At 41.0% G+C, this 23,948-nt stretch overlaps 1 protein-coding gene across 1 annotated transcript in view; it reads right to left on the reverse strand.

Annotated features, from left to right (window-relative positions):
• FAM114A1 (family with sequence similarity 114 member A1) overlaps nt 1-23,948 on the reverse strand; it is a 68,691-nt gene that overhangs the window by 2,845 nt on the left and 41,898 nt on the right. Inside the window, exons 7-12 of the mRNA XM_008052420.2 lie at nt 19,715-19,838; nt 13,969-14,060; nt 11,383-11,544; nt 9,682-9,821; nt 6,821-6,893; nt 2,007-2,060 (exon numbers count right to left, since the gene is read on the reverse strand). Coding sequence (XP_008050611.1) covers nt 2,007-2,060; nt 6,821-6,893; nt 9,682-9,821; nt 11,383-11,544; nt 13,969-14,060; nt 19,715-19,838 — 645 coding nt within the window. The remainder of the gene's footprint in view (nt 1-2,006; nt 2,061-6,820; nt 6,894-9,681; nt 9,822-11,382; nt 11,545-13,968; nt 14,061-19,714; nt 19,839-23,948) is intronic.

The following is a 23,948-nucleotide window of genomic DNA, read 5'->3' on the forward strand; positions in this document are numbered from 1 at the left end:
ATTACAAAGCTTTGAAGGTCGTAAAAGCCCAAAAGAGAAAAACTGCTACATGAAGAACTGTGCACCTGGGAACTTTCTTGAAGCACTTCAAGGAGTGTAATTTGGGACTCTTTTGAAGAGAGTTGCTGGCAGTGCTATTCTAGACATGATAATTGTTTTATCCATGTATTAATCATAATTGGTAAATGTAATATCATACAAGTTTATATAATCAATATACATATGTATGAGGGTTGACAAAAATTATTAGGCTCTGGTTATGTTGAACAAGGTTTTTACTTTGAGTCATTAATTAAGTTTTAATGCTATAGTTAAGTGTTTTATAGCTACTTTGAAGATTGTTTTAAGTTCATAAGTTTAAGTTCACACAATGATAAAATTGGTGCCTCAAAGATAATAATAATTGCTCAAGTGCCTATCTTAAGACAAAGATGTTTTCCAGGAGGTTGCCAAGCATAAGGGAAAACAGCCAAATCACCATTATCCTAAACTTAAAAACTCATTAGCAATTATGCAACCATAATAATTTTAGTTGTGTTAGTTTTATTTCATTATGTTTAGTTCACTTTATATGTTTATTCAGAGTAAATTTAAATGCTAGCCACTGTTGTTTGGTCAAGTTAATGGGCTTCATATTCCTACTACCACTAGGTACAATCTATAGTTTTGTTTTAGTGATTTTAAGGCTTTTTAAATTAGACAAGTGATGTGGAACCAAAATCAAAGTGAACCTTGTATGCATTATGTTTAGTTTAGGTGAAACTCCTTTTAAACTTATCTCAAGACTCATTAACTGAAAGTAGATAGTGTTTTTTGGCTTATTCGTTTCTTCTAAAGACCGCTAGATGGTGGTAACTTTTAAAGGATTTGTACGTGAAGGAATTTTCTTTGTCTTGCCCCTTTACAAATGGTATAAAAGCTTTCTGTTAACTAATAAAGGATGTCATCTGTTCAGGAAGCAGGTGTCCGAGTATAAGATTTTTGTCTTTCGCCTATCTGCCTCTCCTTCAGGAAAGCTCACGACCCGGCAAGGGGTTGGACCCCTTCAAACACTCAATGCGATGTGGGCAGGTGTGCTAGTGAAATGAGTAGATGCATTGAAAAAAAATCTCCCTCCAAAATTCACTGAAGCCAAACACAGCCAGTCACAACAATGCTAGCTGGTACACTGATGCCAGCGGGTTGCTAGAACACTTAGCTAGCGGGGGAAACCTGCACTATAAGGGGCCCACCCTCCAAAAGGTAATTCTAGTTTTTGGGGAGTTATCCCGTCATATGCATTGCCAGCGTTCAAACTTAGCTTGCTAACTCCTTGTGGCTTCAGCTGGTGTCCTGTGGCTACCAGTGTGCCAATTTCTTATAGTTCGGCCCTTAATGTAAGAGGCCTCTCCATCCAGCCTCTACTCTTCCTCTACAGTGCCTAGGACACAGGAATGAGAGAGCAAAGCCATGACAGTGTTGGGGCAACTTCCTGTTGATGTCACAAAGTCCTGGTGAGCAGGCAGGCCACAGAGTGAGGGTCACAGAGGATGGGGTCCCTTGTCACCAAAAGGGCATAGACTGAACATTCAATTTGTCATTTTGCCAGTCTGGAGGCTAGACTCAGCTAAACCAAAGGTTATTGTGACTCGAGGGAAGAGCCTACCCATTTTTATGAAAACCACCATTGAGCAATAATCCCTCATTGCAGCCAATAATCATAGTGTTAAATCTAGTGTCAAACTTGGCAGCAGAAATCTGCTTCTGCTGGAGGAAACGGCGACAGAAATAACGTGCTAGCTTAGCGTTTCTTTTTATAATCAGGAATTCTTGAAAATTAGGTATTGTTGCTTCACCAGAGGGCTTACAGCTGGTTGAGCCACACAAATGTACTAAAAAAAGGCTGTTGATGATAAGATTTAGAATTGCAATAATACTTGCTGTGGGGAGAAAGACAAAAAAGAAATAAAAAGTAGCTCTAACATATGCTTTGATTCAGAAACATTTTCTCTCCAGGGGCCACTTACCTCTAACAATACACTATTGATCATGGGGTTAAGGACCTCCGCCTTCTTGTTGCTCTGTGGAATGAGAAGTATGAAATTGACAGATTAGGTGCTTATACTACAAGGTTCATGGCTACAACGTAACACACTGGCTTTGTTGAGGGATCCCTTAGGAACCGGAGAGTGGAATGCTTACTACAGACCAGGTTTCCTATTTGGTGTGTTACCTAGATGGCCTCATTTAACTTCAGCAGAAATCCTAGGAGGTAAGTAGGCGTGATAACCCGATTTAAAGGTGAGAAAATAGGGCTCAGGGAGGTTGAGCAACCTGTTTAACACCACACAGGTAGAAATTTAAACTCAGACCCTTTTCACCATTGAAAGTTTGTAGCAGTCTTGGGATTAGAGTAAGATGAGAAACATCGAGTTGTACAAGTAAGGATTGGATCCTGTCTTTACTTAAAATTTTGATATTTTGTTGATGAATTTTTTTTGCATTTTTACTCTTAAAATGGTACATTGAAATATCTATCTAGATTACTGAGATTTTTTTTTCTTTTTTGAGCCCTCTTAAATTTTGCAGACAAATTAAGTCCCCACTCACCTAACTTAGCTCAAGCCCAGGTCTAGTCTTTGTTCTTTCTTCTTTAAAATGCAAATATGAATACTTTATTACAGGGCATATTTCAGAGGAGCAGCAAAATTAAAACATTCTCAAATATATATATTTGCAAATCCACATTTGAAAAACACAGATATATGTTTTTCACAGGTCTGCAAATCCATATTGGAAAAACACAGATATATGTCAAGCACAGAGAACAGAGCTTGGAAGAAAGGAGGTGCTCAGAAGGCAAAAGCTAGTTTTCTCATCATTATCCTTCCTTATGTTACTGGTCTATCAATCAACAGTCTTCTCTGACCAAAATGTTCAATCTACTCTTAGAAAATAAATCACTAAAGGGATGGGAGAGAGAGGGTAATCTTAATAAGCTAGTTTCTCTTACTGTATTTGTAAGAGTTTCTAGTAAAAAAATGCATAAATGAAATATACCTTCTCACAGCAGCCCACTTTCACTGACATGACTCTACTGAGAGTTGGGTAGTGTCTCACTGAGGAAATGATAATGGGGTCTTGAGGGGGAAAAAAAAAACCTTTAAAAGCCCAGACATTTTAGTAAGTAACCAGAAAACCCGTTATGGTTTTTGCTTTCATGTTTATTTGATTATCAATAAGCCTCTAAAACATAATCAAAATGAGGGCAATAAAATGACATTGGTTTTTCAGAATCAATGAGATGTGCAAGCAATTTAAATAGAGTCTGGGGAGCAATAGACACTCATTAACTTCATGTTATGAATAATGGCTGTTTTTGAGAACAGAAACAATGACTTGATGTAAATAATTCATCACAGCACAAGATTAGAGTATCGTTGTGGTGAGATGGCATATCAGAAAACTCTGCTTTACATCCAGCTTTTTTCTTCTCCAAAATTATAACCCGTGTATTCTTGATTTGATGTGTGCAAACATTTGTGTACACGTGTGTCTGTGTGTATGAAAGTTCAAGCACACAGCCAACTGCAGGAGCCTTGCTACATAAAATGGGGACTGTTGATCAGGAATACTGTCATCACCTGAGAGATTATTAAAGATGTAGAATTTCAGTCCTCATCCCAAACCTACTAAATTAGAACCTACATTTAACAAGATCTCTAGGTGATTCATGTGCACACTAAGGTTGAGTGTGCTGGGATACAATACATTACAAGGAATGGAAAGTGTTACTATGACTATTACCCCCTAATGTCAATCAATTAATGTTTAACATAAATTGTATAAAACACCACAGAGGCATACACATACATGCACATACACACACACACACACACACACACACACACACACACACACACACACAGACATACCCTCAACCCTAGACAACCACAGAGAACCAAATGTTTGGCTCTCTGTCTGACAAACAACCAACTGGGAGTTGGTATCTGTCTGACAAACAACCACCTGGGAGACCAACTGAAAGGCCTGAGTAAATCAGTTCACACCCCTGGGCCTCAGTTTCCTCACCTAGTAACCTGTCAAGAGAATAACAAGAAGGTACAATAGAGCCTTGGGAGCCTAAGTACCAAGCCCATTCCATCCTGACAAAGACCTCACACTCTCTGCAAACCTAGCCATGGGCGTCACATAACTCAGACAACACTGAGCATGCAAATGTATATTATCCAGCCCATGGTATCAGAGAGCTTCCTCTCCCGCATCACGCTATCTGTATGAAGCTCTATTTCTGAAGGCCTAAAAGCAGACAAAGATAAGCCCTGATGTTTTACTAAACCGGAGAAGCAAACCAGATTTCTTTTTTCTTTTTCTTTTTGAGTTGGAGTCTCACTCTGTCACCCAGACTGGAGTGCAGTGGCTGCTCCCGGCCACCACAGCCTTGACCTGCTGGGCTCCAGTGATCCTTCTGCCTCAGCTTTCCAAGTAGCTGGAATTACAGGTGCACGTTACCACGCCCGGCTAATTTTTTGATTTATTGTAGAGATGAGGTCTCACCAAGTTGCCCAGGTGGGTCTTGAACCAGATTTCTTAACAGCAGAATGAATAGGCGATGTGTTGCTAACTCACCACTTGTTCACTGAGTCACTTAAAGAAGTGTAGGGGACAGACATCTTTTGGGGTGACAGCCAGGTCCATGATCATGTCTTACTTCTTTTGAGAACTTCTCTTGGCCTGGGGAAGGGGCACGTGCCCCAGCAGCCAGGTAGGTCTGCATGATGTGACCCTATCCCCAGGTCCTGCTGAGTGATGCCAAAGTAGACATGCGGCCCATGCTGATGAGCTTTTCAAACCTTCCTACCCAGGAACCAGGAATTTGAACAGAAAGACACAGGGTCTGAGAATTGTTGTCTTTGAGTCATATGAATAGCAACACTTGAGAGAGAGAAAGAGACAGAGAGAGAGAGAGAGCATGAGCTGTGGGGCTGGGTCCCTACAGTTTTCATGTTTCCCTGCTGACTTTCATAAAGCCCCTTTACTGGTTAAATTATTTGGAATTTGTTTCTGTTGCTTTCTGTTATGGGTTGAATTGTGTCCCCTCTCTCCCCAAAAGACATCCTGAACGCCTAAATCCCAGCACCTCAGGCTATGACTTTATTTGGAGATAGGGTTATTGTCAGTGTGATAAGTTAGGATGAAGTCACATTGATCATACCCTAACCCAATGGGACTGGTGTCCTTGTAAGAAGAAGGAAATTTGGACACAGACATGCATGGAGGGAAGATGATGTGAGAAAATACAGAGAGAAAAAAGTCACATATAAACAGAAAGATTGGCTGGGCGTGGTGGCTCATGCCTGTAATCCCAACATTTTGGGAGGTCAAGGTAGGAGGATTACTTGAGCCCAGCAATTTGAGACCAGACTGGGCAACATAGTGAGACCTCGTCTCTACAAAAATAAAAAAAATATTAGCTGAGTGTGGTGGTACGTGCCTGAAGTCCCAGCTACTTGGGAAGTTGAGATGGATTGCCTGAGCCCAAGAGATCGAGGCTGCGGTGAGCTGTGATCATGCCACTGCACTCTAGCCTGAGTGACAAAGTGAGACCCAGACTCAAAAAGAAAAGAAAAAGGCAGAGAGATTGGAGTTTTGCAGCCACAGTCAAAGAATTCCTGGGGTTACAAGGAAGGATTCACCCTTAGAAGCTTTGGAGGGAGCATGGCCCTGCAGACACCTTGATTTCAGATTTCTAGCCTCCAGTACTGTGAGAAAATACATTTCTATTATTTAAGCCACCTAGCTTGATACTTTGTTACAACAGTCCTAGAAAGGAATACACTTGCAACCCTAAACACCTGAACTAAGACAGGAAATAAAACCACTGGTTTCTCATGGAAAGGATAATTAGACTTTGTATTCAAGATTTTAGAAGAAAAAAATGGAAGGCTAAAGGGAATGTTTTCCACTTGTCTTCTCTGTCGCCACCAAGGTGGAACTACAAATGTGACTGATTTCTGATTAGAATAGCTAGAAGCCACACCTCCAGCTGAATACTGAATCTTTCAAAGTTGTTACTCTGAGAACAGAAACACTTAAGCCAATTGGGAATATTTTTTTTTCTTTAGATTCAAGTTGAAGTGTGATAACAAAACAAAGAAACTTCTTATCTTGTATGGCTCTAAGGGCAATAGGGAAAAGGATATTCAACATTGGGCAACCCTCTTGGGTCTCCTCCCACTGTGGGAATTTTTCTGTCCTCTCAATAAATCCTACTTGAAAAAAAAAAAAAAAGAATATTCAACATTAATCATTTTAATAGCGATTCCTGAATTACATATACCACAGATATTAAGCAAAGAAAGGAACTGTCATCTGACACTTAAACAAACAAATATATTGAGTGCAATGCGCACAGGTGAGGGTGGTGGGTACACTTAAAGCCCAGATTTCTTCGCCACTATGCAATGCATTCATGTCACCAAAAGCTATTGAAATAAAGAAAATAAATGAGGCCCACAGGGGTTTGAAAACTCACTCACCCAACATCTCGTAAGTCTGGGAAGGCAGGTTCAGGGTTAGAATCCAATCAGAGGAGAGCTTTCCACTGCCTATTGTCAGAAAGCTTCTCTTGGTCTGATTTTAGCATATATCAGGGAGCAATTTCTGTTTGGTGATTTTAGCATATATCAGGGAACAATTTCTGTTTGGTGGAGCTATTAAAGAAGATGCTGCCTCCTCCGCATTTCCTCACAGCTCCTCACAGACCCATTTCTCTCAGTAAAAAAGGGGGAGGGGAGAGGAATAAATATCGTCATCTTACCCCAACAGTGGTTAAAGAATTTGTAAATTTCTTTGATAAAGAGGCCACTTCATTGCACATTGCAGTAGTTAATCTGAAATAAGAAAAAGGAGGTTTGGGAGTTTTCAATGAGGCAAAATAATTTAACTGTCATGAAAATTACTTATATGAATGCAGTATCATGTTTAAAAGTATGGCACACACATTGCAAGATGTGCTATAGATGTGCAATCAGACAGCTTTCCCCAGTGCTCTTTCATGATTCACACTCACAATTCCACCCAATTCTGGTTTTCTGTCCATGCTTCATTAAAGAATGACCACCTAACTCACTTGACCTCTTTTTAGAATCAAATCAGAAAACCTTGATTTCCACATGGAGAGAGGTATAGACTCCTGCCAGGTGGCTTCCGTCTAGCCTTTTCATTTCAAAATAATAATGAATATTCATTGAGGCACTATGTTAAATACTTTTGTATGCCTAATCACATTTAATCCTCATAGTGTCCTTGTGGGTCATATTATTATTTTCATTTTATGTAGGTGAAAAAAACCTGACATTTAAGAAGACTAAGTCAGATCTTAGGATATGTAGCAGAGGTGGGATTAAATTCAGGTGCCTCTTGATATTTTGATTATGTTTTTATTAGATGCCTAAAAAAAAGATCCCATAAAATATGTTTTAAAAACGTATCAAAATTCCAAGTTTATTCTGGCCATTCCACTTCTAGGACTTTAACACCCCCCCAACAATGCAAAGTAGATACAAATATTTAATCAAAACAGTGCTTATTCTAACAGTATGGATGATGACAAAATCTAAAAACAAGTTTAATTACCAATAATAAGAATATTGCCTGATTTTTTCTAATTGTTAGTGCATATGACTTTTATAAATAGTGACTAAAATGCTATGGGAAAAATAACCTCAAGTTAAGAAAATCTTGTTAAGAGATCTAGTAAAATCAGTTGGGGTAAATTTTGTTTTGGTAAATAGGGGCCCGATGTAACCTATTTATTCACATTTTATGAGCTAAATTCATCCATCCATCCACCCATCTACCCATCCACCCATCCATCCATCCATCCACCCATCTACTCATCCACCCATCTATCCAAACATCTATCCATCCATCCATCCATCCGTCCATCCATCCATCCATCCATTCATCCATCCATCCATCTGTCTGAAACTTATATGTAGAAAGGGTCAAGGATAAGGCCAGGGGACAGCTCAGAAGCCATTTTGACTACATTCTTGGTCAGGTGGGTGTAGAGGCAGTTATAGTAGACATACCAGGGCTTTAGAGCAGTTTGGTAAGGGTGGGACAATCAGGGCTGGGAATCAGAAAGGACAACGAGTAAGGCCCTGCTATCCACTCAGGGACTTCTGAACTTCAGCCCTGCTGTTTCAAATCAGAACCGCAGAGATAAACTAGAGCCTAGATATTGTATGCAATATTTTACACTTTTCCTACTTTCCTCAATATCTAAAACTTTTGTTCTTTTTCTTCCTCTTATATGTTAAGATAAGTATATATTATTTCTGACAAATATGAAGGAGGGATTATATGGTTCTTATACTATTTTGGATTTTTACATGCTTAGATTTGAAAATCTAGACTATATGACAAATCTTTTTTTTTTTTTTTTTTTTAAGTTGGAGTCCCACTCTGTCACCCAGGCTGGAGTGCAGTGGCATGCTCACAGCCAGTGCCGCCTTGACCTGCTGGGCTCAGGCGCTCCTTCTGCCTCAACCTTCCAAGTAGCCAGAACTACTGGCATGCGCCACCATGCCCGGCTAATTTTTTGATTTATTGTAGAGATGAGGTCTCGCCAAGTTGTCCAGGCTGGTCTTGAATCCCTGGACTTAGGCAATCCTCTCACCTCTGCCTCCCAAAGTGCTGGGATTACAGGCTTTAGCCACTGCACTTGGTGACAAAACTTTATAAGTTAAAAAAAAAAAGCCACCAGTACAAAGATGCTAAGGTAGACTCTTTGGAAGGTCCTTCCACTAAAAACGTACTCCCTAACCTATAATGCCAAAAGCAGTAATAAGCAAAGACTACTTAGCTAACAAAGTGAATGAGTGTGCTGAGATGTGTGTGTCCCCATATATTTTCAGGGGGCTCCTGTACTTGTATAATAACAAGAGGGTACTTGGGCCAGTACTTATTTTCAATATCACAATATACAATTATATGCATAAAAGTAAATGGCTATTTTCAGCTCCATACCAACTATGTTCATGTATAAATATTCACTAGATCTCATATTCATGTATATACTTTTTACTTGATAAACTAATAATAGCTGCTATTTATTGAAGAACATAACCTATGACAACACATGTGTGTACACATGCAATCCACCATGAACTGGCTTACATTCGAGGCCATCATAATCAGAGTTCAGAACATGCAGAGCTGGTATAAGTCCCTAGGAACAGTGGGGTGTGCTTGCCTGTTTCTGTGACATTAGCTGAGAAGTTAAAGTGTCTTTTCTCTATTTATGTGGTATGTTGAAAATGTAATTACCCTACAAAGTCTTTATTTCCAAGTTTTTGATGTATTAAAATAGATACTTTTATGGTTCTGAATGATTTAGTGTGTCCTTTAAATATCTTCACAAATAATTTCTAGAATGGCTAGCTAATTATTCTTTTTCCTGCTAACATAGTGCATTTCTTAAAGGAGTCATGATTTCTTAAGATGACCACAGAACAATGGAATTAGTTGACTTGAAATATAAATTTTTAGTGGTCTAAAGTGTGTGTGTGTGTATTTGAATGGCACACACACAAGCACACACATACAAATATATATATAATTGGAAAAATAAGAATCAAAAGTAACATGCATCAGAAATAAAGTAGCATTTACTTTATCAGAACTTTTGCTTGGTCCTCAGCTGGTTTTTCCTCTTCTTGTCCATGAAGAACTAATTCTGCTACTTTATGAAGCTGTTCGATACAGCGTGCTGTCACTTCTGCCAGGCTTTCAATAGATAACATGTATACTTCCTGAAGTGAATAAATACAAGGAAGAAAATTATTCACCAAGCAGTTGCTTTAAAAAAAACAACAACAAAACCCTGTGACATTAAACATAGTATAATTATTTTAAAAAACCCAAATATAAAACGAAAAAGTTTACCTGAAGATTATGGGTCTAAGACTTTTCTAAGTGCAATGTTGCTATAAAATGGAAGCACCACCAGGTCTCCAGGGACCTGGAAAGACTATTCACAGCTGCATCCTCAGTACTTATGAAATTGGCCTGACTTCCTTATAGAACTAATGGTTTTGTTTTTTTTTTAAAGTAAACACAGAAATTGACCTCCTGGTCATAAAACCTGAAGTTTACATTTGTCTTCTCTGAGTTCCTTTCACAGGAAACCGATTCTCAGACCTACAGTATCAAGGAACTGAAACTCCCCAGATCACCACATCCAGACAATGAAATGCCAGATCCCTCCCTAATTCCTGTTTTCTATATTCTTGCCCCACTTTATAAGCTCCTGATTTCAGTGGAACAGGAAGCCAGATTTGAGACGAAATCTCCTGTTCTCCTTGCTGATATCACCTAAATAAAAAGCCTCTTCCCCAGCTATAGTGCTTGTCTCAGTGACTGACTTTCTGTGGGACCTCAACTGAACCTCGGGCATTTTGACAACACAGAGCAATGCTTGGCACATAACAGACAGGTGCTCAGTAGTGTTTGGGGTCAGGTGTGGTGGGATTACACCTGTAATCCCAGCACTTTTGGAGGCTGACACGGGAGGATCGCTTGAGTCCAGGAGTTCTAGACCAGCCTGGGCAACTTGATGAGACTTTGTCTCTACAAAAAAAATTAAAAAATTAAGCCAGTTGTGGTGGTGCATGTCTGTGGTTACAGCTACTTGGGAGGTTGAGGCAGAAGGATCGTCTGAGTCCAGGAGGTAGAGGCTGCAGTGAGCTGTGATCTGTGATCATGCCACTGCACTCCAGACTGGGCATCAGAGTAAAACCCCCTTAAAAAGGCATGTGGAAGGAAGGCTGAATGAATATGCCTGAATGGACATTTTTCCTTGGAATGATCAAACCTAAAAAAGTTACTTTCTTTAAAATTAAAATTCATTGTAAGATGAAGTTTTTGCAAATTCCTTTTTTGAACATAGGCAGGATATAAATTATGCACACACAAATGTATTAAACGAAAGAATAAAAGCTGCAGCAATAAAATTTTTTTTATAAAAAAGCTTCAATTACCTCATTAGTTATGGGCATAAAGATGTTTTATAGTAACACATTTGCATATTAGATAGAATTCCATCCTAAAGATAAATCAACTATGTTATTAAAGATCCTTTTCCCTCTAAATTATAATTGTAAAGCTCTGAAGAAAAGCTACATAATCTGCACTAAGCCACTAAGTCTTGGCATAGAGAAATTTTAGTGTTTATTACATTCCTATTCATGGTTCTATAACATGGAATAGGGTACAAATAAAAAAGAAATGGCCCTTTCTCACTTAAAGTTAGGCTGCTAATAAGGCAAGCATGTTATTACTACCCTTTAGGTGGAAAGTCTAGAATAAGTTTACCTCCACGGTCTTCATGCTCTTTTCTTCCTTTTTGTCTTCTTGAGGGTCTTCGGGTTTTTCTTCCTTTTCTATCTTCTTCATTTCCTCCTCTGATTCTTTTGTGACATCTACTGACACTGGGGTGTGACCCTCTTCCACCCAGTCATGCGCTTTCTTCATGGCCTGCAATGGCCCACAAACAAACATGACATTTATTATGCAAATATTAGAAACTAAGTCATTCAAACCCCATGCCTAGAATCAAGTTGCTCTGAACCTTCAAGAATGGATCTCTGTGTGTATAAAGGATGATGAAGCAATTCCTCAGTCCCTTAAAAGATAACTTTGTTGTTGCTTTCTGATAAGTATAAAGCAGGAAAAAGGAGACAGAATAGAAAGGAAGTATGGGGAAAACATTGTAAGGCCTGAGGACTTTTACAAAAGGATCTTATGTTTTTGTTTGTTTTTGAGTTGAGATCTCACTCTGTCACCCAGGCTGGAGTGCAGTGACATGATCACAGATCATCACAGTCTTGACCTCCTGGGCTCAGGCGATACTTCCACTTCAACCTCCCAAGTAGCTGGAATTACAGGTGCACACCGCCACACCTGGCTAATATTTCTGACTTTTTTTTTTTTTGTAGTGACAAGGTCTCACTATGCTGCCCAGGCTGGTCTCCGACTTCTGGACTCAAGCAATCCTCCTGCCACAGCCTCCCAAAGTGGTGAGATTACAGGCATGAGTCACTGTGCCCAGCCTAAAAAAGCATTTTAAAAATGGTATTCAGATAATAATAAAAATGACAGTCACATTGAAAAAATCTATGGTATATCTTTCACATTTCATGACCAATTGTAAAAGAATAGCAGTATCTTTTTTTTGTGTGTGTAGATTAGAAATTGAGCCAGGGCCATGGCTGAGGCAAATTTTCTCATCTGATCTGTATCATGAAGCTCTTAATGTTTCATGAACCTAATAATGTATCAGGTTGGGAAGGTGAAGAATGGCTCAGTGCATCTAGATTGCTGACAGGCCTTCTGACCTCAAGGGGAGAAGAGAAAGGCTGCTGGCAAGACCTGGTGCTGCTCTGTGAGTAGGTTAACTTCACATGAGTGCAGTTAAGCAGCCCATGGCCTTAAAAGACATGGCTAGCTGGGTGTGGTGGCTCATGCCTATAATCCTAGCACTTTGGGAGGCCGAGATGAGAGGATTAACTTAGCCCAGGGGTTTGAGACCAGCCTGGGCAACTTGGTGAGACCTTGTTTCTGGAATAAATAAAAAAATCAGCCAGGCGTGGTGGCACACACCTGTACTTGGAAGACTGAGACAGAAGGATTGCCTAAGTCCAGCAGGTAGAGGCTGCAGTGGCCGTGAGCATGCCACTGTACTCCAGCCTGGGCAACAGAGTGAGACTTTGGCTCAAAACAAAAACAAACATACAAACAGCAACAAAACTCATGATAAAATTAAACAAGCAAAATCTACTTCCCCTATCTATTTAGTCCCTGAATTTAGAAAGGACAGACTCACCCAGATGTTAACATTATAGTCTAAGTTGTTTGCTTAAGGATAAGTTGATTTCTGAGCTGATGCCAAAGTTACTTCCTGAAGCCTTAAAGTGTATAGTATATCAGAATGTAGAATGGCAAGTGAACAGCAAGAAGATCTGGGGAGAGAAAACCCAGTGAAACTGTCCTTAGTGAGTCCTCTTTTAGGGACAAAGTCTTACTCTATGTAAACAAGCAGTGGAAGCTTGGAGTCACCACATGCCCCCTTGGCAATGGCAGGTGCTGCACAGAGATGAATGAGACAGTTTCCCACTGTGTTCAAGGCACTGACCTGCCAGAATCAGTGACCCCTATTGGAGATAAATAAATTACTCCTCCCGACACCTTCCTGCCTCATTCTGCCCTTCCTGACCCACCCTGATAATTAAGTGTCCATGTAAACCACTGCTAGCTAACAAGAAGGAAAAAGAGAGAGAAAAACAAGAGAGAACTGGAAAACATCACACAGTTTTAAATAGTTAATGATCACGTCTTCTACAGAAATTTCACAAGATCTTATACTAACTTGCAAGACATACTGTGGTATTATTAGAGGAGACCAAACTGTGATGCTGGAATGTTCTTAGGCGGGATGAAGCACGTGTGTTCCAGGTGTGAGGAAACATGCAGCCCACCTGGTTGACATACTGCAGAATTCTGCCTAATCCTGGCATGTCTCCTTAAAAGTGAGAGGGTGGAATTTGGACCCCACTCCCCTTGGTGACTCTTTGCCCCGTGAAGATAACCGCTGGTCAGATCTAATATTCACTTTTGCCGTGAAAAGGTAAGTGACTTGTTCAAGGTCACAGGTAATCACTGATAAAATTACAGCTAGAATGCAGATCTCATGGCACAGTCTCACATGTTATCTACCATTACATCTTATGTCACCTTTTTCAAACCTTAATGACTGACTTCAAACTTCCCTGCCCCCACTGTACCACATAGAATTTGGGGTTTTTCCATTTCAGGTAGACTTCTGGAATTTTACAAAGGAGGATCCCCCCCGCCACCCATGCCTCCCTTTTTATAAAACAGCTCCGATCCGATGGTGCTGACCTTATTGAGTTTGTCAGGCGTGGCTGCCACATGTAATTCAAAGAGCAGCTCTGTAAGCATGCTGGCAAATTCTTCTCCCTTTTCTTCTAAGCCTAGAAATAGAACAAAACAGAAGTAAGAAGCGTGATTTATTTTTCATCCTTTGGAACATGGCAGCCCCCCTAACCTTACAGCCTGCAGTCAGGGTAGACTAAGTGAAGGCTGTAGCTGCCTGCCTGCCAGCTGCTGGGCAGAGATGAATGTCTTCCATTCGTGAGTGCAGTGGTGAGGCCACAGCTGTGGCTAGGTGAAGGACTGCTGAAACCTCCAGCAGGGACCCCCTGAGGCAGCACAAAGGGCAACAGGAGGGCAGGGAGGGACTTCACCTGTCTTGTTCACAGCCATCGTTGAAAGAATGATGGAAATAAAAAAGTAGATGACCTTTCCCAGGCCTAAAATACCTGGGACAACAGCATATTTAGGACTTAGAGTATTGCTATGTTTAGCATTGCAACCCTAGTCCACAGAGCACAGTGCTGAGTAGGCAGAATTAGTCTCAACCATTCCTCTGGAGAAATTTCCCAAGGTTCCCTCAGACACCCATCTGGTTCTACAGTATTTCTTAATGATCTGTCTTCCCTTTACACTAGAAATTGTGAGGGCAAGAGACAGTACTTGCTTTGCTTGTTCTTGAATCTAGAACATCTAACCCAATACCTGGAACATAATAGGTACCAAAAGGAATCTTTACTGAATAATTGATTAATAAGTTACCTGACATACAATAATCTTATACTATATTAGTTATGTATAACATCTGTAATACATCATATATCATAAAATAAAAATAAATTAGGGTTACTGGTGGGCAGTAAAGAGAGATTTTTCAAAAGTGACAATCTTACTTTGCTTTTTTGTATCTATGGGCAAGGCCTTTTAAAAAAAGTTTCTGATAGGTGCTAAAGACTTGATTCCACAATGGGCCTACTACCAGTTTTAGGGAGAACAAAAGCATCATCAATCTGGTCTGATTACATGATCACAAAACTCTCTGAGAAGAAACAACCTTGGCTGTTACCAGTGGGTGAAGGTAGTACTTTCAGGGGAGACTAATCCATGTGAGAAATATTGCACCAAACGCTGGTCTAGATATGCTATTTACTGCTTTGTAAATACAATGATTAACCAGCCCCTCATGAAGACAGACACAGTAGCTTCTAGGTATTTGCTTAAAACATTTGGCTTAGTTTCTTATTACCTGTAATATATACATTCTCAAGAGGGAGACAGATCAATAATAAAAAATATGTCAAGCGATATGTTTTATGTTATAAGCCAAGGGAGAGGAACAAGGCAGTAGGAGTTTAGGAAGTTTAAGTAGGAGGTTCTGGGGTCCGAATGTCTGTGTACCCCCAAATTCTTAGTTTGAAGACTTATCACCAGCATGATGATATTAGAGGGTGAAGCTTTTGGGAGGTGTTTCAACAGAGAGTGGAGCCCTCATCAATGGGATTAGTGCCCTAATTAAAGGGGCCCAGGGAGCTAGCTGACCCCTTCCATCACATGAGGACACAATGAGAAGGTGCCATCTATGAATCAGACAGCAGGGACCCTCACTACATACTGAATCTGCTGGCACTTTGATGTTGGGTTTCCAGTCTCCAGACCTGTAAGAAATAAACTTCTGCTGTTTATAAGCCACCTTGTCTATGGTATTTTGATATAGCAGCCCAAAGGGATGAAGAAGGTGACACTTGAGAAGTGACCCAGAGGAGGAGAGCAATGAGCTGAAAGTGTCTAGTGGAGGGAGCTCCCAGCAGTGGTACAGCAAAAAAAAAGTCCAGGAGGATCATGTTGGCAGGTTCAGGGGACAGCAAGGAGGTCATGTGGCTACAGCAGAGCAAGGGAGGTATGTGCAGACTGGTAGGGAGAGATGACTGTCTTTGCTCATGATGATGCCACAACATGAAGACGTTTTAACCCAAAGAGGCAAGTGCTCGAATGGGCTTTTACAACACTTAATTCAATTCTCAGAGGGATGCTTAGCAGGATTCCTGGAGGAGGTGATGCCTGAACAGATCCAAATGAGAATGTATTAGCTATACAAGAGAAGAGCTGAGGGCTAGAGAGTCTTGGAGACAGAGTGATAGAGATAGATGATGGTTGGATGGATGGATGGATGGATGGATGGATGGATAGAGAGAGAGAGAGAGAGAGAGAGAGAGGAGATAGAGATTGATTCCATCAAAAGCCGAGATTCTTTCTCTGCTGGGCAGAGGTCTTGGTCTCATCCTCTCTAAGCAGGCAAAGTAAGAGGGGCTAGGGCATGTCAACAAGGTCTCCTTTCCAAACTGCCTGCTCCTTCTCATTCATTGTCATGGGACAGAAAGAGCCCTGGACAGAGACTTGGAAGGCGTGGGCTCTACTCTTGCATTTAGTGACTCTGTGGCCTGAGGCCAGTCACAGGGCTTCCTCACTTTCCATTTCCTCCTCTGAAAATTGAGGATTAATAATACCCATCTCCTCTTTGCAAGACCTAATACTACAAAAAATGGGAAGGTGTTTTGTAAACATGAAAGTTTTATGTAAATAAATTGTTATGTGCTGCACAGACAGGGAGACTAGAAATATTTTAGAGGAATCAACACTAAATTAGGATGCAAGTACTTTACACAGCTCCAGCTTTTAAAGGTGCATTAATTCTATAACACATACACCAATAACTTTTAGCAAATATTTTAGGAAAAAATCATAGAGAAAGATGGAAGTAGGTAAAAACAGACGATAATATATGTTGCAACAAAGAATACCTATTACTACAACCCTGGTCTGTATCCATGGCCAAGAAGATCTTCCCCAAAGCAATAAAAATAGAAAATGGCCTTTTAAAATCTCTTCTCAGCTGTGGTAAATCAAATTAGAGACCCATGGCAGTGTGATAAAATTACACTCTGCTGGAAAGACAAACATGCAAATCATTAGCTAACATTATTAAATGCAGAGGAGACCAATGTTAAATTGATCTAAAAATGACAGTTTATTACATTTTTTGAGAGTACCAAATAAATTATTTAGTTGTTATGATGCTTTTAGGAATGTAATGCTTACAAGGAAAAAATCTGATAAAAATGCTCTTTTTTCTCAAAAAATTTGGCTCCTAGGTTTTCTGCTCATCCTTACTGATAGGATTCCTCTCTGTAGCTTTTGGATACTGCTTTTTGGATTTGTAACACTCCGTCATATAATTGAATTGATTTAATGACACACCTCTATTCTTTTCTCCCAGTTCTCTGTTAAGTGTTTGAATGACATTTACTTATTAAATTAATTAAAATTAATAGTGTTTTGATAATTGGGAGATACCCTTTGGGAAAATGAACATATTACAGGAGATAACAGGGTTTTGTCACTTAAGGAGAGACAAATCTACCATTTCTTAAAGCATGCTACTCAGCATTTCCAATTTGTGTGTGTGTGTGTGTGTGTGTGTGTGTGTATGTGTGTGTATGAGTGATATTCAAAAATCTCAATTTACTGAACCTCTACAATAAGACTGGAACATAACACCTATAGCAACATATTCTATTTAATAGTACCGAGTCAAGTTTCTTCTCCAAGAGAACCAGCTGGGGTTACAATATTGCCAAGAGATACTGACAACAATATTTCTTTGACATTGGAAGAATTTGGAAAAAGGAGAGCATCCTTCCTAAATAACACCATAAAGAGGACCCAGGTCTACCTGAGGCATCATGAGACTTGAAGAGGACTAGCCTGATGCTTTGTGGTGATTGCTAGTCTGGGAAAGGGGCATCTATTTACCTAGTTCATCCTGGGCCAATAATGTGAGCTACATGACCTTTAACAGCTACTGTGCATGTTTCTTCATTAGAAAAACAAAGACAAGGCTGTCATCCTCTGTAACTTTGGTAGAAACATATAAAATAAAAAACATGATTCCCTAACTGTTTCTTTGATTTTGACCTCTTTCTATGATTTGGTATAACTGATTCTTTTATTCTGATGCAACAAGCATAAATCTCATTAAGCTGAAGGAACACAAGGTCAGTATATTGGGGCAAAAGAGGGAAATGTATCTCAATGACAGCTTATGCATGCATGGAATACTTTTGCCCCGAGTACGGAGGCTCAAGCATTTGAACTCTAGTGTCTGAGCTTTGATCTCTTTAAAGGTATGTGACATACCTGGGCACAAAATGCTGCCAGCAACTTATGAATACATATTATCATTACTTTGCATGGTGGGTAATAACAAGCATAATAATAATCAACAGTTGCAATTTATTGCACCTTTAGTATTTTCCTGGCCTTGTGTTAGCACTTGAAATAATAAAAACAGCTAATATTTTTGAGCAGTTCTGTTTGCCAGGCACTGTGATGTATGTTTTCGCATATGTTACTTAATACAACCCTTACAACAGCCCTGGGGAATATGTCTGTATTTTACAAATGAAGATACCAAGTTTCAGAAAGGTAGCACAACTTGTTCAAGGACATAGGGCAAGAAAGTGGTGAAAATTTTCCAAATGGGACCCTACTGAGGGTCCCAGAAAGAGACAACCTGCGACTGTGGTTGCTTGACCTTTTAGCATAACCTGCTTGAAAAACCTGTGAGTAGTGCTTGGCTATGACATTAGGAAGAAATAATTGTCCATGTATTCTGTTCTATACACAAATGTTTGACTTTCTTCTATTCCCAAATGAACAAGTTATAGTCATCACTAAGCATGCCCAACTTTAAGAATAATTTCCCCCTTCTTAAGGAAGCCTTGCTTCGCATAAAACAGGTTCTAGCCTGGGAGCCATGGCTCACACCTATAATCCCAGCACTTTGGGAGGCTGATGTGGGAGGATTGCTTGAGGCCAGGAGTTTGAGACCAGCTTGGGCAACATAACGAGACCTCATCTCTACAAAAAAGAAAAAAAGAAAAAAAAATTAGCCATGGGTGGTGGCGTGTACCTATAGTCCCAGCTACTCAGTAGGTTGAAGCAGAAGGATCGCCTGAGGCCAGGAGGTCGAGGCTGTGATGAGCCATGATCGTGCCAGTACACTCCTGCATGGGTGACAGAGGTGCACTCTGACTCAAAAAAAAAAAAAAGATGGGGGTCTCTAGTCTCTTTGGGGATCGAGCCATTACCTAGCTGGAATATTATCAGGAAGTGCATACCTGGGCCACTTCAATCATTACCAAACTGACCCATCAAGCCCTGGGGCACTGTAGGAAAATAGTACAGGCCAGCCTTTGTCAGAATTGTGCTTTCTAGGTGTACCACAGGATGCTTATAAATATACCCTAACATCTCCACATATGTGTTCAAAGGAATAAAAATCATCTGCAAAGAAACATATTGAAAGACTTGCCCACCATCAATGTTAATCACAATAAACAATTCTCAAATGCAGATAAAAATGAGAAGAGAGAGCATAGACTCTAGTCATCAGGGCTCTATTTAGCCCATCAGGCTCTTTGTTCATTTGACCATGTGCATTTATTGTGTGCCTACGATGTGCACTGGGTTGAACACCAGAGATGTAATGGGAGTTCCTGCCCAGCCAGAGAGGATTGTAAATCAATGTGACCAGCTCCTATAACAACAGCAGATGCACTGAGTAGTTTGGAAGCATGAAGGGGGGAGCTCTGGAAATAAATAAGTCCACCCTGTTCAAAGGGCTGTGTTTATGAACTGCAGCTTCATACGGATTATGCCAACAGTTTGTCTTGCTATTTAGCTTACTTTTCCATACCTTGTTCTCCTTGGTTCTCTTCATTCTCTAATTCTTTGGCTGCAAAGATGTCTTTAATGGAAATTAGGTCATGTTTTAAGAGTTCCAGCTTCTCTTCTTCAAGTGATGCTAAAAATGACTGAACCTGAAAAAAAAGAAATAGGTCAGCAAAACTGTCATCTTTTCCTCTCATTAATAACATTTACATACAGCTGTGCACAGTTTTCCCAGGACTGAGTACTTCATGGTGTGGGAGGTAATGCTGGGTTGGATGCTGGCTTACTGCATATTAACCGTGCGACTTGGGGCAAGTTACATAAGCTCCCTGACCCTCCATTTTCTCATTACCGAAGTGAGATCCTTTGTGGAGTAAATGAGATAAATAAAGAACATGGCACAAGTGTACACAGTAGATGCTAAACAAATGGTAGTGGTAGTTCTTCTATCATAATAACTAAAAACACACTTTGGCATCAACCCTGGGGTCAGAGATCAGCTCCTTGCTTACTAGTGTGACCTTGGGTAATTTAATCAATTTTCTATGCCTCAACTTCCTTATCTGTAAATTGAGGACTAATGGCATCTATACGGTTGTTTTGAAAGTCAAATGAAACAATGTATTTAAAATACGTACAGTGATGCTCAAAAATTATACATATTTATGCATTCACATGTAAACATATAAGTAAATGCACTCTGTATATCCACATATACACTTGCTAGATGTTGCTGATTGTGCTGGGATTACAAAAATGCACAAGGTACACATTTCTTCTCCGAGATCTTGCAGTTTAGGAGAGGGAGGTCCATGTCAGCCAAGAATGGCCATGACACTTGAGCGGAGGATACACTGAGGATGCCGGGGAGGGAGCTGTAGCTCTCCCTTGGGGAAGTGAGAGGGAGTGCAGGGAGGACTTCATAGAGGAGGTGATGCTTGAACTGGTGTTGTTCCTGTTCACTGTCTCCAGAACGCATCTTTTTAAACTGTCCTCTGTACATACTTAAACATTATTTGCACAGATGGCCAGACATCCTTTGAAGATTAATTTAAATATTTTATCTTTTGGAGACAGAGTTCTTGCTCTGTCACCCAGGCTGGAGTGCAGTGGCATGATTTCAGCTCACCGCAGCCTTGGCTTCCTGGGCTCAGGCGATTCTTGTCTCAGCCTCCTGAGTAGCTGGGACTATAGGCATGTGTCACCATGTCCAGCTAATTCTTTTTTTTTTGTAGAGATGAGGTCTCACTATGTGGCCAGGCTGGTCTGGAACTCTTGGGCTCAAGCAATCCTCTCGGACTCGGCTTCCCAGAGTGCTGGGGATTACTGGTATGAGCCAATGCACCCAGCCTAATTTGAATTTTTTAAATGGTCAAAGGGCATAGAGCATCACATAAAAAGTGACATATGACTGCAAAGGAGTAAGGTTTTCATTTTTTCATTCTGCAGGTCAAACACTTGCTCTGGAGGGAGAGCCAGCAAAGGTAGTGTTCTTTGGAATGTTTTTGTGTTTGTTTTTGTTTTTTTGAGTCTGGGTCTCACTCTGTCACCCAGGCTGGAGTGCAGTGGCACCATCACAGCTACTGCAACATTCACCTCCTGGACTCAGGTGATCCTCCCACCTCAGCCTTCCTAGTAGCTGGAACCACAGGCGTGTGCCACCACACCCTGCTGATCTTTTGATTTATTGTAAAGACAAGGTCTCGCTAAGTTGCCCAGGCTGATCTTGAACCCCTGGGCTCAGGTAATCCTCTTGCCTTGTCCTCTCAGAGCACTGGGATTACAGGCGTGAGCCACTGTGCCCAGCCTGGAATATGTTTTAATATTTATTATGGCAGTAGATGAGCACATCGGGATATGTGAGAGAGCCGGAGAGGGCATTGGGATGCCAGGGTACCATTTGCCTAAAATGTGTTAAGGCACATCACCATTACGCAGAAGCTTCTGGAGGAAGCTGAGCAGGAAGTCATCAACAAAACCCATTACTTTGAGTTCGGTGGGGTGGAGGCAAGTACATCCTGCATAATGGCTGCCAGCTACCCCTTTCTATCCTGACCTTCTCAGGGTCTTCATCTCAGCTCACACACTCATGTCTAAGTAGCAGGGTCCCAGATGTGGGTCCATAATCTTCCTATCATTCAGCTATTTTTTCTTTTTTTTTTTGAGTTGGAGTCTCATTCCATCACCCAGGCTGGAGTGCAGTGGCACACTCACCACTACCCCAGAGTCGACCTGCTGGGCTCATGCGGTCCTTTCACCTCAGCCTTCCAAGTAGCCAGAACTACAGGCATGCACCACCATGCCCAGATAATTTTTTGGTTTATTGTAGAAATGAGGTTTCATCAAGTTGTCCTGGCTGGTCTTGAGCCCATGGGCTCAGGCAATTCTCTCGCCTCGGCCTCCTAAAGTGCTGGGATTAACAGTCTTGAGCCACTGTGCCTGGCCTACATTTTCTTAAATAGCAGTTTTCTAAAGGTAATTACAGAATAAATGGGTTTGAATACAATGCTTAGTGAAAATGTATGCAGATGTGGAGCATTCTGGTTTACCCATGTGTTTTGGTGGATGGATGGCTAGTCTCCTGGAGGGAACACTCTGGGTTTTTATGTTTGGGGCATCCTCTGGGAAGGGTTCTCTTCAGTCAAAGTCTCTTTCATCAGCATCTTTCTCCTACAGCATCTCTTATGCTTCCTCCTGGTTCGTTTCAAGATACCAAGGCCATGGGCACCGAAACTTTAGTTCAGCTCAATAATTAATACATAACCATGTCTGCCTCCATAATTATGAGTTGAATGCTGATTACATGCTTGGCATTGTGCTAAGTGTTACCCAGGACACGCACAGTCTGCCTCAAAAACCTTTTCCTTGAAAGGTGGTGTGTGATCCCATCTTAAAGATTTGTGTTACTATTTCTAACTATGAGTATAATGACAACAAAAATGATGTTTTTCTTTAACATGTATTGACACTACATTGCCATTCTAGAATAAATCTAGTAAAATAGTAAGGATAACAATTCCTTATATTTCCAGTATGGTGTCTGAGTTTTAGCCAAAGGAATGTCTGTAGAGGTGATGTACATTAGTCCTGGGCCAAGGCTTTTTTTTTAAAAATGGGAATGTCCCCTCTGCATGCTGTCTTTTCAAACTGATACAATTCGGAAGATAATAAGGCCCCAGAGGATGGCAGAATCCAATATTGCCTTTAGACTTGGACATAGGGGAGTCTACAGGGCCCAAGGAATGTGCCCACAGAGCCTGCACTCCCCCTTCTAGAACACTCTCCAGGCTACTGAAGGACCCTTTTCACAGCCAGCATGGACCTCTTCCCCAAGCTATGCTCCTCATGGTGGGATCCTGTGTGCCTCTAGACCCATGGGATGGCCAAGAGGTGGCTGTCAGCAGGCGTGTGCATGGAACTTGAACTGGGCAGCCTCACCTGTGCACAAAAGGCTCCCTGAGGCTACAGGCAGAGCTGGAGATAGGAGGGGGCAGGCTGATGGGGTATGTGGAAATTTGAGGACTCTGGGAATTCTAAATGGAAGTCTGGCCTCCCAGGTTATTATGAAAGTATGCTTGTCAACATAGGAGTATGGAATATAGTTTCCTTAATGGCTTGTTTCAAAAGTTCTTTAGCTTTTTTTTTTTTTGAGTTGGGGTCTCACTCTGTCACCCAGACTGGAGTGCAGTGGCCTCTCCCACCGCAGCCTCGACCTGCTGGGCTCCAGCGATCCTTCCGCCTCAGCCTTCCAAGTAGCTGGAATTACAGGCATGTGCTACCATGCCCGGCTGATTTTTTGATTTATTGTAGAGATGGGGTCTCACTGCCCAGGCGGGTCTCGAACTCGTGGGCTCAGGCAATCCACTCACCTCAGCCTCCCAAAGGCGTGGGATTACAGGCTAAGCCACCGAGCCCAGCTTCTTTAGCTTTTAAATATTTGGTATGTGTAGGCCTGCCAAATAAAATATAGGATGCCTAGCTAAACTTGAATTTCAGATAAACAGTGAATATTTTCTTAGCATAAATGTGTGTCCCAAATATGGCATGGGGCATATTTATACTAAACAAAGTATTCATCATTTATCTAAAATCTACATTGAACTAGTAATCCTGTATTTGACTTGCTAAATCTGGCAACCCCAGCTAGGCCTGCATTTGTATTGTGGCTGGAGGCTTGTACCTTGGGATAGGCCTAGCGGAGGCACAGTGTGGACACAGCCTGCCTCCTGACTCCCCCAAACCTGGCACCCCTGGCTTGG

The sequence above is a fragment of the Carlito syrichta genome, unplaced genomic scaffold, assembly GCF_000164805.1.
Source record: "Carlito syrichta isolate Samal-C Ts95f unplaced genomic scaffold, Tarsius_syrichta-2.0.1 Scaffold274131, whole genome shotgun sequence".
NCBI lineage: Eukaryota > Metazoa > Chordata > Mammalia > Primates > Tarsiidae > Carlito > Carlito syrichta.